The sequence below is a fragment of the Lonchura striata genome, chromosome Z (genome assembly GCF_046129695.1).
Source record: "Lonchura striata isolate bLonStr1 chromosome Z, bLonStr1.mat, whole genome shotgun sequence".
Taxonomy (NCBI): domain Eukaryota; kingdom Metazoa; phylum Chordata; class Aves; order Passeriformes; family Estrildidae; genus Lonchura; species Lonchura striata.
In genome coordinates, this window is record NC_134642.1 from 67,507,212 (window position 1) to 67,524,504 (window position 17,293).

Sequence of the window (17,293 nt, forward strand, 5' to 3'; positions counted from 1 at the left end):
CTAAACGCAGTCATCAGCTGATGGAACTGCGCTGCTACAGGCAGTTTTACAACAATCACTTTGAATGTTAAGAAACAGAACACCATATAAACAAGGGGTCTTTGATTTGTATTTCAAAGGTTATTATTCCTGAAGAGCCATGAGGGGGACAGGTAAAGTGATAGCTTCAGGTGTATCACAGAACTAAGATGATACTTCTGTCATAATAGCAACAATAAAATATCTTCAATCTGCTTTCAAAATAAAATGATTGAAGAAAATAATGGCAAAATGAAATGTACATTAAAGCCTGCATAGAAAAATGCTATGCCTGCAATTTATCATAATTATCTCTAAAAACAAGGAAGGAATTGAAGCAGGAAAGGAAGAAAAGCTTTCCTTGCAGAAACAAATAGATAATTATATGTTTTGTGTTTGCCACTTCACTCATATTATTAATACCCCTGCATGTATGAATATTCACTTCCATAACTAATCAAGAAAATATTAGGGAAGATTATATTGTCAAATATATGTCATGCATTGCACAGTGGCACTGATTATAATTTCTTGAATATGATTCCTTTAATTTTGTGAGTAATTTCTTGCTTTGCAGAGATTAGCTTTTGAACTTAGTGAAAGATGCAATTTATTTATATTGATCAGACTGATAATTTTCCCAAAAGATGTAGGCACTTGTTATGTAAATCAGGGTTAATCCACAGCAGTCTTTGACCAGCCAGTGATGGAATACAACATAAAGAACTTCCCATAAATTAATGAAAACCCTAGGGAAGTTCACAAGAAATCAACCAAGGCACTGAATAGCACATCACCAGAAATGGCAGCAGCATCCCTGTCCATTGACAGTCAACCAAGAAGAACAGTGTGACCACTAAATCAACAAGGAAAGGACTTCCTAGGTCTGGTTGCCAACAGTAAATAAGCACAGTCTAGACAGAGAATGATATTAAATCTAACCCTGATAAAATTAAAATCTGAAGACTAACCAAAACATGAACTATCATACAGAAATGACAGTAATGATGAAGAGTGTCAAAACCTGATCCAAGTATGGACAGCTCTTCTGTTGCCAAAGATATGTTTGTGTGCTTTATTGGAGCATTTTTACTACCTGGCATGAATAAAGGTGTAACTGTAAAAATAATAGTGTATTTTTTAGCCACTGTGTTTTAAGGAACAGAATGAACCATTTCTGGTAACAGAAATTTGTGGTCTGACTAAGAGGTCAGATTCCTTCAGAAGCTCAGATTCCTTCAGAAGCCTTGTCTGTGCTTTAAGTATTCTCCTTTAGAAAAGCAACTTTTAGTGATACAGTCATGTGACGATAGGTAACAAACAAAATTTTCCAAATTAAATGTAATATTAATTCATTAATTTTAAATGTAATTTAAATTATTTTTTAGTGCTGATATATACCCAGAAGGAGGTTGAGGAATGGCTAAAATGGAGTGATGAAATTACTTTTGGTTTATAAAAATCCTCTTATGATACTTCAGTTTTATATATAGAAATACCATTCCTCTAAAACAGATGATAGTATCTGAATGCACTTCTCTGTGGAAAACAGTTTCTACAATTTTCAGGGTAGAGTATGGTTAAAATACTTGTGGGAGAAATATGATGTATATTAGCTTCAAAAATAAATGTAATGCCTTGGTATGTTTGTGTTTATCAGAACAATAATAAAGTAATGTGGTGCAGTAGTCACCTTGGTTTTCTCTCTGTATGTAAAAAGATGATGAAAAAATTTGTTGATTTACCTTTACACATTACTAATAACAGAGTTAGCTCAGTTTTTAAATTTAGACATACTGTAGTGCCATCACAGTAAGCTGGAGCACACAGAGTTAGAGCACAGAGACAGAGAAACTCTGAGTGTTCAGTGTGTGTGCAGTGAAGGTTTCCTGTGGATCAGGCCTCCAGTTCTGCTTGGGATTTCATGAGTTGTAAAATGTATGAATGTATTCTGTCTTTAATTTACTAGCTTCCTGCAGCTGCTCCTCAAAAGAAATAAATCAATCTGTTGCATAGGAGAACCCACCTCACACACATGCATGAACAAAACCCTCTCGCCAATTATATTTGTTCATATATACCAGGAAAAAAAACTCCCTTCTTCTTCTATGGAGTAACTTCCACAGTCTTTTTGGGCAGGTTGCTCCAGTGTTTAGTTACCCCTACATTAAATATGTTTTCCTCATCTCCAATTGGAACCTTCACCATTTTAGGACCATTCTCTCTCCTTCTGGCACTTCCCACTGGCTTCTCCATGACTGTCTCTCATAGGGTGAACTACCTGGCATAACCTAGAACAGCACTGAGACTGCTCCCACCTCACTGAACAGAAATAAGCCATCAAACTTTTCCATGTGAGCTTTCTTTCAGACAGTTGTACCTGTGTTTATATGGATTTTTTCCCTCTTTTTTCACTACAAAAGAGATTATGAGCCAGACCAGCTTGCTGAGATTAAATGGTAAGAGTTTAATTGTCTTCCATCAGCAAATATCAGTAAAATATCCAGCAGTCTTTGCAGACAGTCTCCTGCAGGTTTTTTTCATATTGGCACCACATTTGAGAGCTATAAGTTGCCTGTTTGTGCTCCCTCCTTTGGGACAATCTAATTGTCTGCTTGAAGCAGTTCCCACCTTCCTCTGTAGGAAATACATTACTACTACCTTTTTCTTTGATCTTTTACTATGGCACTGTACTAACATTACTGTGATAATGTATCCATAAATGAAATGGGGTTGAATGTTTTCTAAGTAGTCCTGTGGGCCCAATACACAGAATTTATGTAGAATTGCTATTAAATCCTCTAGAGTCCTAGTTCTTTAGTTCAGTTGTTCAGTGTGCTTCAATGAAGCCCAGGTCAAACTTTTAGATTATTAGTCAGTTTTAATCTGAGACCCAAGAGATTCTTCTGACCCACCAGCACATGCTAGTGAGGTGAACAGCGTGGCTCCCAATATATATGCAGCAGCAGAGGTTGCTGGCACTAAACTGAGATTTTGGGGTTTGAGTTTAGCTTAGGTTTTTTTGATGAAAACTTTTAATAAATTTAACAGAGTTGTCATTGCCTGTGTTTCATATCCACACCATACCAACCTCTCTTCAATCCTTATGGTGGGTGTAGGTTCCCAGCAGGCCTATCAGCAGAAATTAACTATTGTCTTCATTTAATTCTTAGTCCATCCAGGAAGGACAAGTTCTGTGAGTCTCTGAAAAAGTACAGTAGTTACAACTTGGCTAGAGTTGTTTATATGATAAATACAGAAAAACATATTACAATGCCAACAACCTTATTTTCATAGCAATTTATGACTGTTTTTACAGTGTAAAAGGTTAAAGTGAAAAGAAACATGAGTCAAAAGCATGACGAAAGATAGTTCAATTCTCAGACTTGACTGGTGCTTTTGAAAAAGCCCAGTGAAACTGTGAAAGCTGTGGTTGCACTGACAACAACCTAAATATCTGCACGGTGTCCATGATCTTTCAGAGTAAACACCTTGGTAGCTGCTGGCTTGAAAAGAAACAGAAATCCACATGATTTACTGCATATCTTCATGTGTATGCTCTTTGGAACTCATTGCTATCTGGGCAGGACCATTTGGCTTGTTTTAGCTTCCTAACCACCTTCCTGGGGGTTTTTAACAGGGACACAGGACTGTCAGAATATGACCACAAAGGCCTTTTGATGCATCTAACAAAACTACAGGGATGGTTTAAAGAAACTCATGTCTACAGAGCATTATCTTATTGAGATCCTAGATTTGGAGAGGAATATAGATAAGGATCCATCCTTTGTCTAGCCAAGCAAGGAATTCTCTGTCCAGCAAGAATTCCTGCGTAAATGTATTGCCTGCTTAGAAGTGTTTGGTTTCATTAGATATAAGCCTCTGTTTGCAAGACTAAATTGCTCTAACAATTTACAAGACAGGAGAAGTAAAACACAATTTTTGGTTCTGCCAGCTGTCTCAGCCTTTTACTTCTCCTGTCCTTAGGTATTAAAATAACCTCCCTGTGTCCACGTGATTATTATGGAAGGACCCAGAGGAGCTGTCTCATCATCCATTTGCAGAGTTACACCAGGACACAAACCAAGTTAAGGAGATAATTGTGACACCTTATTCCATGCTTATTTGTTTCAGAAAATTGGGTGTCCACACTTGAGGCTACACAGGAGAGTGACTTGTCATGGACCTTGTATGCCAATGCCTTGTGTCCCTACAATTTCAAAAGACAGGGCTGTGCAGCTTCTTCAGCTAATGGGTTCTCTAGAAAAGTACAAAACCGGTTGAAATGTGTGTGCAACTTTTGTGGCTAGGCCCTCAGAGACTGAACTGCCAGAGGCTACTCAGGATTTTGTATTGTCACTATAATTTCTCTTTCTTGGGGGTTTTATCCTTTTCATATCCATAACAACTTAAAATAAATCCATTTGCAGGCCCCATTATGTTTGATGTATATCAAAGACCTTGACTTGTTTACAGAATGAAAGAAAATTTTAGTTCATTTTTAGTGTCTCAAACATGTTTACATCAATTTTATGGAATGTATTTGTTTATATGTATCAGAAAGAAATTTCCTCTCAGTGAACTGCTCTGAGTTGTCATGACAAATAAACAGTAATCTGAAAAAACAGGAACATGCTTTCACAAAATAGTTTTTTAGTGCTTTTAGTATTTTTATTTGATAGTTTTCTGTTAAAAAACTCACATGCAGAGCTGTACGGTTTTATAGCAGCTCTGTGAGTATTTCCAGTGTTTAACCTGTTGGGATTGAAATCCTGTTGAATCCCATTAGCTTTTCTTATGTGTCACTTGGGACCAGGTGATTCTGTCATATCATTTTGGCAGTAGAAATTATCAGTCTGTGTATTGTTAAGTGCTATTGGGTATTTGCAGTCTCTTCTATTCTCAGATATTTTTTTTTTTTTTTGTTAGGAATTGACAAATATAATTAGATTAAACTCCTTACTATTTGTAGTCCCAATTAGTACTTCCATGCCAGTGGATACCTTTAAAATTAATTGTTCTGCTTAGTACAATTGGTTTCAGGGTTCTAGAGAACAATATGAATTAAAAAAACATTGCAAATGTAATTGTATTGCAGTAATTGGTAAGAATGCAGAAGACTTATTTCTGTACTATTTTGGTTACCCCTTCTTTAGTAATTTGTGAAGAGGTTGATTTATCAGTTTGAGTGGATTATTTTCCCTCAGTGCAGTTTAATAATTAAAGTAAGTCAGATTTCATATTGAGAAGTTCAATTTCTGGATTTCTTTATAAGCACAAGACATGGTTATATTATTTACCTTGGCTCAGACTAAAGGTCAAAATTAGCAAGTTTTAAAGAAGAACTGTAGAAGCATACATCAGAGCCTTTGATGTAAACAGAAATTAAAATCAGTGCTGAATTAGTGCATGTCACAGAACATCTGATTCATAGTTATGGTATCTGTGACAGCAGCAGTGCAGTTTGCATGAGGTAAAGATTACAAAAAACCAGCAGGTCAGTAAGAAAATGAAGAATTGTGGCTACAGAACAGCAGCCAGATGTTATTATAAGGGATGTCTTGAACCTCATTTTCACTGCTATGACAACTGTGAAACTCAAGTCGGTTTTGTTGGTTCTAGTAGGGTCGTGGATTTCCTTTGCAACTCTGTAGGTTGACCTAAATAATTTTCAAATATTTGTGTGCGTGTGTGTGTGAGTGTGCGTGTGTTTGTGTGTTTTTAGCTGAAGAATTCAGGATATGAATTTATTTGTAACTTTTAGATCTCTGATGGACAGTGATGTTATCCATTATTTTGCACAGAATGCTCTGTACCAAGCTCCCTGTATTTCACAAGCTGCTGTTGTCTTTCAATCTCTGTTTAAGGGTCTTTATGTCTTTGTGGTATATTTTATCCTGCACAACCAACTTTGCTGTCCTGTGAAAGCAAGTTACACTGTTGACATGAATGGGCATACAACTCCAGGATCAGCATTTTTCACACATGGCAGTGGTCTGCCAGCTGCAGGAGGAGAGATCAGCAAGTCCACACAGAACCTCATCAGTGCTATGGAAGAGGTAAGAGTGCTACTGTAGTTCTCTGTAGTCATTAACTTGTGTATTAAAATGTACCTGGAAATTTCAGCATTAGTTCTGAAGTGTAATACATGGGAATAAGATGCTATAAATTATAGGCTGGGGGAGAGCTTTTTTTCATTTATGTTAATAACAAAAATATCTATATCCATGTTTATCCAGTTTCTTTTTCAATGTTATTCTTGGAACTTAATGTGCCCTGATGAAATCCCACCTAGAAAATTTCCCCTTTCACATTTGAGTCTTCAGTTTATAAAGAGGTTGACTAAAGTGTCAAAAGTAGGTAATGAGAAATCAAAATATCAGGTTAATTCTTTCAGCTTACTATAGGTTTTAGATGAGTTTTAAGTAGTTAATTTCTCAGTTATGATGTTCAAAATTTCTGGAAATTGCAATAAAGTTAGACTAAAATTGGAATGGAATGGAATGGAATGGAATGGAATGGAATGGAAAGGGGAAAAGGGAAAAGGGAAAAGGGAAAGGGGAAAGGGGAAAGGGGAAAGGGGAAAGGGGAAAGGAAGGGAGTGGAAATGGGAAAAAGGAAAAGGGAAAAGGAAAAGGAAAAAAAAAGGGAAAAGGGAAGGGAAGGTGTAATGGCTTTACCCTGCCTGGATGTCAAGCACCCACTAAAGTTGATGATATAGAGATGTACTTAGCACTATTAATTTAATTTATTGCTTATAAAATCAGTGAAGCATAAGGAAAAAAAAAGATCTTAAAATTCTTCACCAACCCTCCTTCTTTCCCAGGTCTAATTCATCCCTCAATAGCACAGGGAGACAAGGAATGGGGTTATGATCAGTTCATCACCTGTAGCATCTGCAGCTCCTCAGGCAGAGGAGTTCTTCCCGTACTGGAACATGGGGTCCCTCGCACAGAAGACAGTTCTCCATGAACTTCCCCTGTGGGAGTAAATCCCACAGGCAAGAGTCTTCCCCAGACTGCTGCAGCATGGGTCTCTCTTCCAAGGGGTGTAGTGCTTCATGGAGAGACCCCAGTGTGGTCTCTGAATACATCTCACAGCCTCCTCTCAGGCACCCCCTGCTCTGGCATGGGGCTCCTCCATGGGTTGCAGAGCCACATCTGCTTCCTCATGGTCTGCACCACAGGCTGCAAGGGAATCCCAGCTCTTGCATCTGGAGCATCTTCTCCCTCTCCTTCTCCACTGACTCTGGTGACTGCTGAATTGTTTCTCTCACAAATTCTCACCCTGCTCTTCCCTGGGCACAGTTACATCTGCTCAATAACCTTTATTATTATTATTATTATTAATTATTATTATTATTATTATTATTATTATTATTATTATTTATTATTATTATGTTAGCACAGAGGCATTACCACCATTTGTAATTGGCCCAGTTGTGGCAGTGAATACATCTTTGCAGCTGCCAGGGATTGCTCAACCAGGCATGGAGGAAGCTTCCAGTAGCTTCTCACAGGAGCCACCCCAGTAGACCCCGCTGTAACCCTCCCTACTGCCAAAATTTGGCCATGAAAACTCAATACAGAATGGAAGGAAAGGCAAGGGAAAGGGAGATATATATTAGATAGATAGATAGATATAGATATATTAGATAGATAGATAGATATAGATATATTAGATATATTAGATATAGATATAGATATAGATATAGATATAGATATAGATATAGATATAGATATAGATACAGATACACATACGCATACGCATACGCATATACATATACATATACATATACATATACATATACATATACATATACATATACATTAGATATTGTAACTATATAGATATAGATATATAGTTACAATTTACTAAAAGGTTTAAAAAGGCTTCCTGGTCCATTATAGAAGTGACAGAATAGCTGGTTCCAAAATCTCTTGGTCTTTAGTTCAGCTCTGGTCATAATTTCCAGTTTCTTTACAGTAGTTTTGATGATTACTGAATTTTTGTGTCTTTTTAAACTCTGCAGGTGCCTGCAGACTGGGAGAGGGCATCCTTGCAGCCTGCTAGTCAAGCTAGTGCTGCCTTTAAGCAGAGTCCACAAAATGGTAATGTTTTCCACCCGTCTGGAGGATTCAGTACCAGCTCATTAGTTGCTGATGAGGAATCACAGGAGTTTGATGACCTAATATTTGCTTTAAAGACTGGTGAGTGACTCTTCCCCTTGTCCTTCAAAATTTGTTGTATTGCTGTGTTGTTATTCATCCTAATGGTGCCACCATTCCATGAGATACAGTTAATAAGGTCTCTTAATAGAATCTGATTTCCAGTGAAAATCTTAAAGGTCAGTTGTCATGGGAAGGTCTGATAGGACAACCAAAGAGGCAGAGGAATCCTACCTGATAAGATGTGGCATACACTAACCAAAGCCCACCCAGGTAAAGTACAAGTGGACTTGCTTGGTAGCAAGAGGTCACCTAAATGATCTTTAGGAATATCACTGAGCCTTGCAAGAGACAACGGCAAGATATTTGTGGGCATAGAAGAATAAGTGACCTGGCACACACAATTTCAGAAGCTTCTTCCTTTCAGTGATACCAAGAAAAGTCAAACTGGATGGAAGACTGGGAATGCTGATAATAAATAGATATTTTTATTCGGTAATTCATAATGTTCTATATGCTAAGCTGATTTATATTGGAAGAAATGCCTCTAATGATGGGGCCCTCAACATGTGAAGGACATGGACTGAGTCCAGAGGACGCCATTAAAATGCTCAGAGGGCTGGAGAGCCCCTGCTGTGAGGAAAGGCTGAGAGAGTTGGGGTTGTCAGCCTGGAGAAGGAAAGGCACTCAGGAGAGCTTTGAGTCTCTTCCAATACCTAAAGGGGCTACAAGACAGTTGAGAGGGACTTTAACAAGGGCATAGTGGGACAGGACAATGGGGAATGGCTTTGAAATGAAAGAGGGCATGTTTAGATTAGGTATTAGGCAGAAAATCTTCTCTGTGAGGGTGAGGAGGCCATGGCACAGGTTACTGGAGGAACTGTGGCTGCTCCATCCCTGTCAGTGTTCAAGGCCAGGTTTAATAGGACTCTGAGCAACCTTATCTAGTGGAAGGTATTCCTGCCCATGGCAGGGGGTTGGAAATAGATGGTCTTTATGGTCCCTTCCAACCCAAACCATTCTGTTTTGTGAAAATCTGTTTTATGCTTATTAATTTTTCTAAACATTTTTACAGACTAGTTCTACTTTGTTAGCAGTCCATTTTTCTTTTCTCAAGACTTTCAAAACTAGGTGCAGAAGTTACAGTTGAAAACCTTTTTCTTTAAGTATATAAGAAGGTAGCTTTTATTGCTTGACTTCAACACTAAGGAAATTCATAGATACTTAATAAGACATTAAAGTATCTACATATAACACTTCTAATATTACACAATATTTACTGCTTAAGTAACTCAGTTGGGATCAGTACACTGTAAAAGACTGAGTCTTAATGCATGAGGAACAATCTAGGCAACAGCCATAGCTGAAATATAATACAATTCAACACATATTCAGCACTTCATTGCATTTTCCTAAGTCTTCAAGTTCCATCCCTAGTTAACTTGTTTTAAGTTCTTTGAGAAAGTAGGTCTAAGACCAACTTTAGATTTTCTTGCCTAAATTCTATTATTGTCTTCTTTAGTAAAATTTTATCATAATTTTTATAAACATTTAATATTAATGTGATTTGAGGTAGTGACCTCAGGCCATTGTTGGAGAAAAATATTGTGTTTACATTTCTGATTAAAGTAGTGCCAGACAATTCTACATCAATGCTTATTCATGTGCCCTCATGGTGTCCCCAGTGGTGTTACAAGAGCAAAAATACCCATGATTTCTAAACCAAACCAGTTGTCTCATATGGCTTCAGGCTCACATTTAAACAAGATGAATTGAAGAAGTGGTGTGTAAGGTTAGAGCATCTTTGACCAGCAAAGTAAATGTTTATCATCTGTTGTCTCAGACACAACCTCTAGCTCAACATTTTTTTCCTAAAAACAAAAACAAAATAAAACAAACAAAAAACCCACACACACACAAAAAAAAAAAAAAACCAAACCAAAACAAAACAAAAAAACCCCACCCAAAACAACACCAAAAACAAACACAAACCCAACAAGCTATTCTATAGCTAAAAATCTTTTTTGTTCTTTCCATCCTGACATATTCTCCAGTTCAGTTAAGTGCATGGCCAAGGAGAGGGAGGCAGGGAATCACATGGAAGTAATAAAAAAAGAGATGAGGTGGTGGAAAGCTGGATTTTTTTTTTCTGTTTGGCAATATGGACCTATGCTGCTAAAGTATTCACTGTGCTTTGATCTAACAGGAGTTTTATGATAATAGTTAAGCTAGCAGGCACTGAAATGAATTCATCTCCTAGTCTCTCAACACCACATTTCTTCCTCTATAGCACCATTGCTTGTGCTCACATGAAACCACAAGAAGCCAGGTTAGATTTCTCCTTTTATTCTTCTTTCCCTTCTCTCTCCCATTCTACATGACTTAGTCTGATGCCCTTTGAGCACCAGTCCTTGCTCCAAGGAAGCAGTCATTGGCAATTGGAAGATGAGAACCTCTTCTCTAAATAGGCTAAAGTGCAAAGGCAGTTAAGATGCCTTTTTGCTGAACTGCTCTTGCCTGTAATTAGCTGTGTGAGGAGCTTCTCAAACACATTTGGAATAGACTTTATTTCAGAAGGCTGAGAATTCCTTTTTCTGTAAGAGCAGGGAGAAGATGCTTTTCCCCTCACATTAACTAGTTTTATCACTGCTAAACTGGGGGGGTGCTGTTTTTGGAGGAAGATTAAAAATACTGTTGTTTGAACTTTACCTTTGATAAACTGAGAGACTTCTATCATCTGTGTTCCCTAAAACTGTCAATCTGTACTAAAACTTATCTATAAATAAGAGCTAAAATGTTAGTTCCCACTCTAAGGACTGACGGAGGATCAGCACTGATGAACAGAGGAATATGTAAAAATGTTTTTATGCCCCTTTGTGCTTCATTTGCTCTTTCTGCTCATGTAGTTCTGAGCTGTCTGAAGGTGGGTTTAACTTATGCTCACAGGGAATAATTTTGTGGCTGCAAGGTTTAACCTGCCAGCCAGGATCACTGGGAGTGAGCATAATCATAGCAAAGCTAAAATTTCATTCCTGCCCTTCTGCCACTCTCAGCTGTAGAAATGAAGACAGGTTAAAAAAAAAAAAAAATCAACCAATCCTCCACAGAAAAAACTTTGGTTTTAACTTGTCAGTGTTTAGTAATTTGCAGTGTGCAGTGCAGCCCCATAAATAGTGCTGGCACACTCAGCCTTGTTGCTAAAGGAATGTGTCACAGAACTGTGCACTTAGCCCTTGGTTCTACAGTTATTAATGCTGGGCCTAATTACAGATTAACCTGAAATACAGGCTGGGTCAGATTGAGGCATACAATTGCAGTTCTAGCAAATAAGGTGGACAGCAGTGTACTGTCTCTTAGCCACCTGTTATGCTAGCTTTAAACAAGCCTCAAATGGTGATAGGGTTTTTCTGTTTTGTGTGAGAAATCCAGTGGGCTTCTTGTATCATACAGTCATTGTATGTGAATGCCTTGCTAAGTAATTCCTTCTTTCCATCAAATATGCTTATATGCATACAGAAATACACAGTTGGGATTCACTCTGCTCACTACATCATGTAATTTCTTTTATTTTGGAGATCTTTTGGAAGACAAGCTAGCTCCAGGGTAGCTTATGTGAAGGAAATAATGAAACAATAATGGTAGGAAAAATAATTTAGGGACATGTCCTGCTAACTGATATGTGTTAAACGCTTTTTTAAAAAAAATATTAATTTTTATTTATTTATTTAATTGTATTTTATTTATGTCTCTTATAATTATTCAAACAGCTTCTATTAAGAAAGTTTTTTTTTAATTAGTTTTTTGTTAATTTCAGTAATAACTTTAAAAACATGCAATTTTGGACTGGATCTAATTTTCCATCTGATTTCTTGTGCAAGGTTTATATTGATAGTCAATTTAGTAAGATCTTTGCCTTCCAGATTGCGACAGACTCATATGTTATTGTAATTGAGAATAAAGCCCAATATACTAGAATTCCCTGAAGACTTGTACTCTGGTAGAGAAGCATTAAGGCATGAATAAATGCATGATAGCTTTACTGATTTCTGAACTTCCATCTATATCTTACAAATACTCTTGTCCTCTCCCTTTCTGTGATGCACAAAACCAATTTATTCCTTTGGATGAAATGTGAAACTAAAACACACCAAAGCCTTTGAGTGAGGCCTAAACTCCTCCAGAGGTGACGGGTGACCCACCATGGTAGTATCAAGATACATATTAAGCAGAATACTGCTACATTCATACCTCAGTGTTTTTTTGATCTTAATAGAGGCAATTGTGATAAATATTATAGAAATATTCTGGTATTTCTTTAATATGATGCAAATATTCTAATGATTCCCTGACATGGAAAATACCTGGAAAAATCTACTAAATTAAAAACCCCATACAAATGCAGCTGTTAAAATAGCAATGTTATATAAAATGATTCATGATTTTCAATCTAATACAGCTAGAGTTCCAAAGTTAGCATTTTTTAAACCTTGGTGACTCCACTGAAGGTGCCTGGTTTAGGAATAAAGCATCTTATGTGGTCATCCTGAGCCTGACAAAACACTTGTAATTTCAATTCTGAATGGTGTTCAGTGCACTATCCTGGAGACTCTCTATTACAAGGCATATAGATTGTAAGTAGCAAAGTTCCTGCCTTATCAATCTCCATAATATCTGTTTTGAAGGGCTCACTTCAAAGAAAAAAAGAAAGAAAGGAAAGAGCTATTTTGCATAGTCATTCAGTTTTCTCATCTGTGGTTGTCATACATGTTACCTGATGGTTATTGAATGTGACTGCACAATGCCCAGTAAGCATTTTTAGTTCAATCTGAACATTATTTCTAGAAGCTGGGTGTCTGTTGGTGTAATTTCTATGAAGTTAAAAACATGAAAGAAGAATTAAATTTGGTTTGTGTAGATTATTTATATACATCCCACACGAATAATAAAACCATGATTGATTAAGCAAGATATAAGTGCTTGAGAGATAAAAAGTTTTCCCAGTGATACGAGTACAGCACTCACAAAATAGACTCTTTCCCTTAAAATGTTTTAGTGAAAGTCTGAACTATCTCTGAGCAAGCAGATAACAGCTGGTGTTCCAGGGCACATAGGGATGCACTGGTGTAGCTCTTCACCAGCAGATGTCAGTGGAGGAGCCTCTCTGGGTTTGAGGCCTGAGCTGAGATTTTTCAGTTTACAGCTAGTGCTTGCATTCAAAAAGAAATTAAATAAAGGCTTCATTTTCGTGCTTATTTTTCTTCACAAATTGGGGAAAAGTAATACTCCCTGCTACATATCTAGCATCCAATTCTAGCATCACTAGAAGAGTGCATGCTTTTTTGGGATCTGATTAAGTTTAAATTCCACTCTAATCTGAGAACACAATGGACGAATGAACTCTGTGAAAGTTGTGTAAACAGTCATACCCTTTCCAGCCTGCCGATTGTTTGGTAAGCTGGTATCCTGGTTACGTTTCAGTTCTTATTCCTAAAAAGGATCAACTCTAACATAGTTTGTCTTTGCAGCATCAGCAGAGCAAGGCCCTTGTAAACCTAAAGTACCCAGTTTCAGTCTCTGACTTCCAAGTTTCTGATAAGAACCTCTGTAAGAAAAAAGATCTTCTCTGACTTTGCACAGAGCACGGACAAAACTTGCACATATATGACATTTAAGAATATACAGAGTATAATACCATTAGGCCGATACTTGATTTTTTTAGTACCCAGCAAAAGATTCTCAAAGAAACCCTGTGCTAAATAGTTGCCACTTTACCAGTGTAGCCACTGGTAAGACAAATATCTAACACCAACGTTCAGTGTTCATCTTGAAATCTGAGCCCAGGGTGATCATATGTGTGATTTCAAGGGGTTTTAAATAGTGGGGGGAGGTTCAATTTTTGAAATTCATACCCTTTCAGATTGACTAAATATCTTGAATTAATTTGATTGCTAGTATGCTACATAAGAAGTATTGTGTTCTTACTTCATTAGAAGTATTTTATTTACTTTATGGTTTTTACTTGATCATCTGTCCCCATGCGGTAAATACAGCAGTCTGATTCATCTTCCCGATTACAGTCAGGTTTCCGTTCTAAAATAATCAAACATCAAACAAACAAAATAACTTGTTCAAACAATTGCTGTTTTTCCCAGGACCTTCAAGCACTTTTTGGATATTAGGATCTGGCTCAATTAAAAGGTTGAATGTGCATAGAAATATAAATCAACTTCAATACATTTATAAACAAGTATTTTAATAATTCAGATCCCAATCTTGACTTTGTTATTGTATCTCTGTATGTTGATGGATATTTTTTCTCCTGTCATACTCTGGCAGTAGTTTTTTTCTCAAGAGCTTGGGTGATGGAAACCTAAAGACTCAGTAGTGTCAGTGAATGCATGTTCCCTCCATGACCCAAACACCAAAACCAGGTGTAAGAAGGATTATGGTGCATCTTATCCACTTTTTGCCTGGATCATAGGGAATGGATCAAAGTTTGGCTCTACCAGGACTTTGTCCAGACTTCTGCAGGAAAACCTGGCTAGTCCTACAGGACCTTCTGTGCAGGTTCTCTGGACCAAACTCTGTATTCAAGATTGCAGCCTAACTTCCCACAGCAAAGCAGCATCTCACTGATGCCTGCTTTACAGTACTTCTATTCTGCTTGAGGGGTGGTGTGTAGAAGGGTGCTAAAAGAAAACTTTGTCAAAGTGGAACAGAGAGCATAGAAAAAGGTGAAGAATTTTTTAAAAATTAAACTACTCCTTTCTTTTGTCAAACAAACCAAAAACTGGAATTTCAGCTGAGGCAGAAATAAGAGATGTACTGTATACTTGATAGAAACTCTAGAAAATATTTTTCAGTGTGAAATGCAAATCACTGCCTCTCCCAGCATACTTTGTTCAGGGCTGTTTTGAGCTAGATGTCATTCCTTTGTAGCTGCCTTGAACTGCATGTGGTAACAGATCTGCTTCTTCCCAAAACAAATGACTTCCCCATAATTTGTAAATTACATCATTGCCAGATCATACTCGAAAGTGATTTGCATTGATATCTTCATGCCTCAATATACTGATATGCAATTCTCAACAAATTTAAAGCCAAGACACCCTAAGCCCTCAAAATTCATGTATTGTGTAGAATTTGTTGTATAGCTTGAGGAGAGGAGCTGAAAATGCTCTAAGTTTATCGTTTCAACAGATTTTTTGTGACAAACTGGTCTGAAAAATATTTGCATTTCATAAAAACTAGTGCAGGATTATGAATCTTCACACTAATCAATTCAAACCTCCCCCACAATAAAAGCCCAAATGAAATCCCTATCAAACAAATAGGAAGCAGAAAGCTAGCAGAAGTCCTATGACAAACGTATGGAGAACATAGCCTCCCGAGGTGTCTTCTTGACATGTTTTGGAGGTTCGCTTGGGCCAAATTCTAGTATTGTTTTCTGGCAGAAATAAAACTTAATGCAACAGTTTATGTCAAATGTGGGTTTAAAGAATATTTGTTCAGCCTCTTTTCTCATGTTGAAATTACTGTCCTATTAAGACAGCTGGAATTATCTTTTAACTTGAAAATTGTTTTATTAGAACTCAATTATTCATGAGGAAGTCCTTGGAAGTACCAGATACTAGCAGCCAGACCATGAAGGCAGTCCAAGCTAGGCCTTGATTTATACTTTCTGATTTCAAGGCAACCTCTAAATATCTATTGTAGCACTTAATGGGCCAAATAGAGTGAATGACAGTGGGATTATGAAAAAGCATATCCAGATGATACACAGCTATGTCAGCTAATGTTATAATCCATGAATTCAGAAGGGTAGAACTAGTATGAGGAAACTTGCCACGTGATTGCAGGGTAGGGAAATGTTTCAATAATCAGAATAAAGCCAAGTGGGACAGAGTATCCCCGTTTCTGTGTCAAAATTTCATTCTCACTTATTTTTGTTGTTTTTTTCTCTATTTCAGGTGCAGGTCTCAGTGTCAGTGATAACGAGTCTTGTCATGGCAGCCAGGATGGTGGCAGCATGGCTAATTCCCAGATCGTAGAGCTTAGAAGAATACCCATAGCTGACACTCACCTCTAACTCCGCAGCTTGCTTGGGTTTTTGTTGTTCTTGTGTTTTTTTATTCAAGCCTCAGTATTTTTATATTTGTACTTCCTTTTGCACTAAAACACTATATGAAACTGTAGTAGAATGCTGTTATCTTTACTGAATGTTTAACAAGGAATGTTTGCTTGAGGTTTTGTATATCAGAAAAAAAAAAAAACTGTAAATTTTTTTATAGTGGGTGAGCATCAATAGATACCATGGCAATTGGCCTAGATTTGTATCTTGTAAGTAGAGGGTACATTTCATAAACTGTAACTTTTTTAAAATTAACCTGTACATTAACACTGATTAATAAAGCAATAGAGTCTGTTTGATACAAACCAGTCTGTTATTTCTCCTTACTGTTTATGAAGATGAAAAGTGATGCAGACACCCTGTTGAATAGGAAAGCGTTGTAGTGGTACAGTTTTTCTAAGTTTCCTAAGTGACATTCCCCCCGTCACAGCCCCCTGAGTTATCAGGCTAGCCCAGAGATCCGAGGCTTTGAGGGGAGGGAATATCAGGAGATGGCAAAGATTTCCAAAAGAGGCTCTTACCCCAATATATGTTGGCTCAGCTCTCTTTATTCTGTGATGTCCATGTGGAGAGGGGGCAAAAGAGGATGAACAGGAAATGTCAGGGGTCTATATAGACTTTGGACAGGGTGGGCTTCCCTGGCTCTCTGCCAACCCCGTTGGGGCAGGAAGGAGGGATCCAGGGTTATCTTGATCAGAGTCACAGGGTCCCAGGGAAGGGGAAGCAGAGTGCCCATGAGCGCACTGTAACACCTAAGTTGTACTCTTCTCATTGTTTTTTTTTTAAGTACCCAAATCTGTGAACAAATTCAAATAAAGACACAAGCCTTGATCCAAAGAGCTTTAAATTTAAACTTTGACATGATAAATATGCAATGATCTGAAACACAGAGGGAAGGGGAGATGAAAAACAAGAGTGAAGCCACTGGCAGCTGTGTGCTTTTAACTTCTTTATCTTACTGGTTTCATAATATTAA

At 37.4% G+C, this 17,293-nt stretch overlaps 1 protein-coding gene across 1 annotated transcript in view; it reads left to right on the forward strand.

Moving 5' to 3' along the window:
* Positions 1-16,622, forward strand: part of ADGRV1 (adhesion G protein-coupled receptor V1) — a 436,592-nt gene extending 419,970 nt beyond the window's left edge. Inside the window, exons 164-166 of the mRNA XM_077790425.1 lie at positions 5,886-6,077; positions 8,051-8,228; positions 16,157-16,622. Of these exons, the coding sequence (XP_077646551.1) occupies positions 5,886-6,077; positions 8,051-8,228; positions 16,157-16,275 (489 nt within the window). The 3' untranslated portion in view covers positions 16,276-16,622. The remainder of the gene's footprint in view (positions 1-5,885; positions 6,078-8,050; positions 8,229-16,156) is intronic.
* The last annotated feature ends 671 nt before the right edge of the window (positions 16,623-17,293 follow it).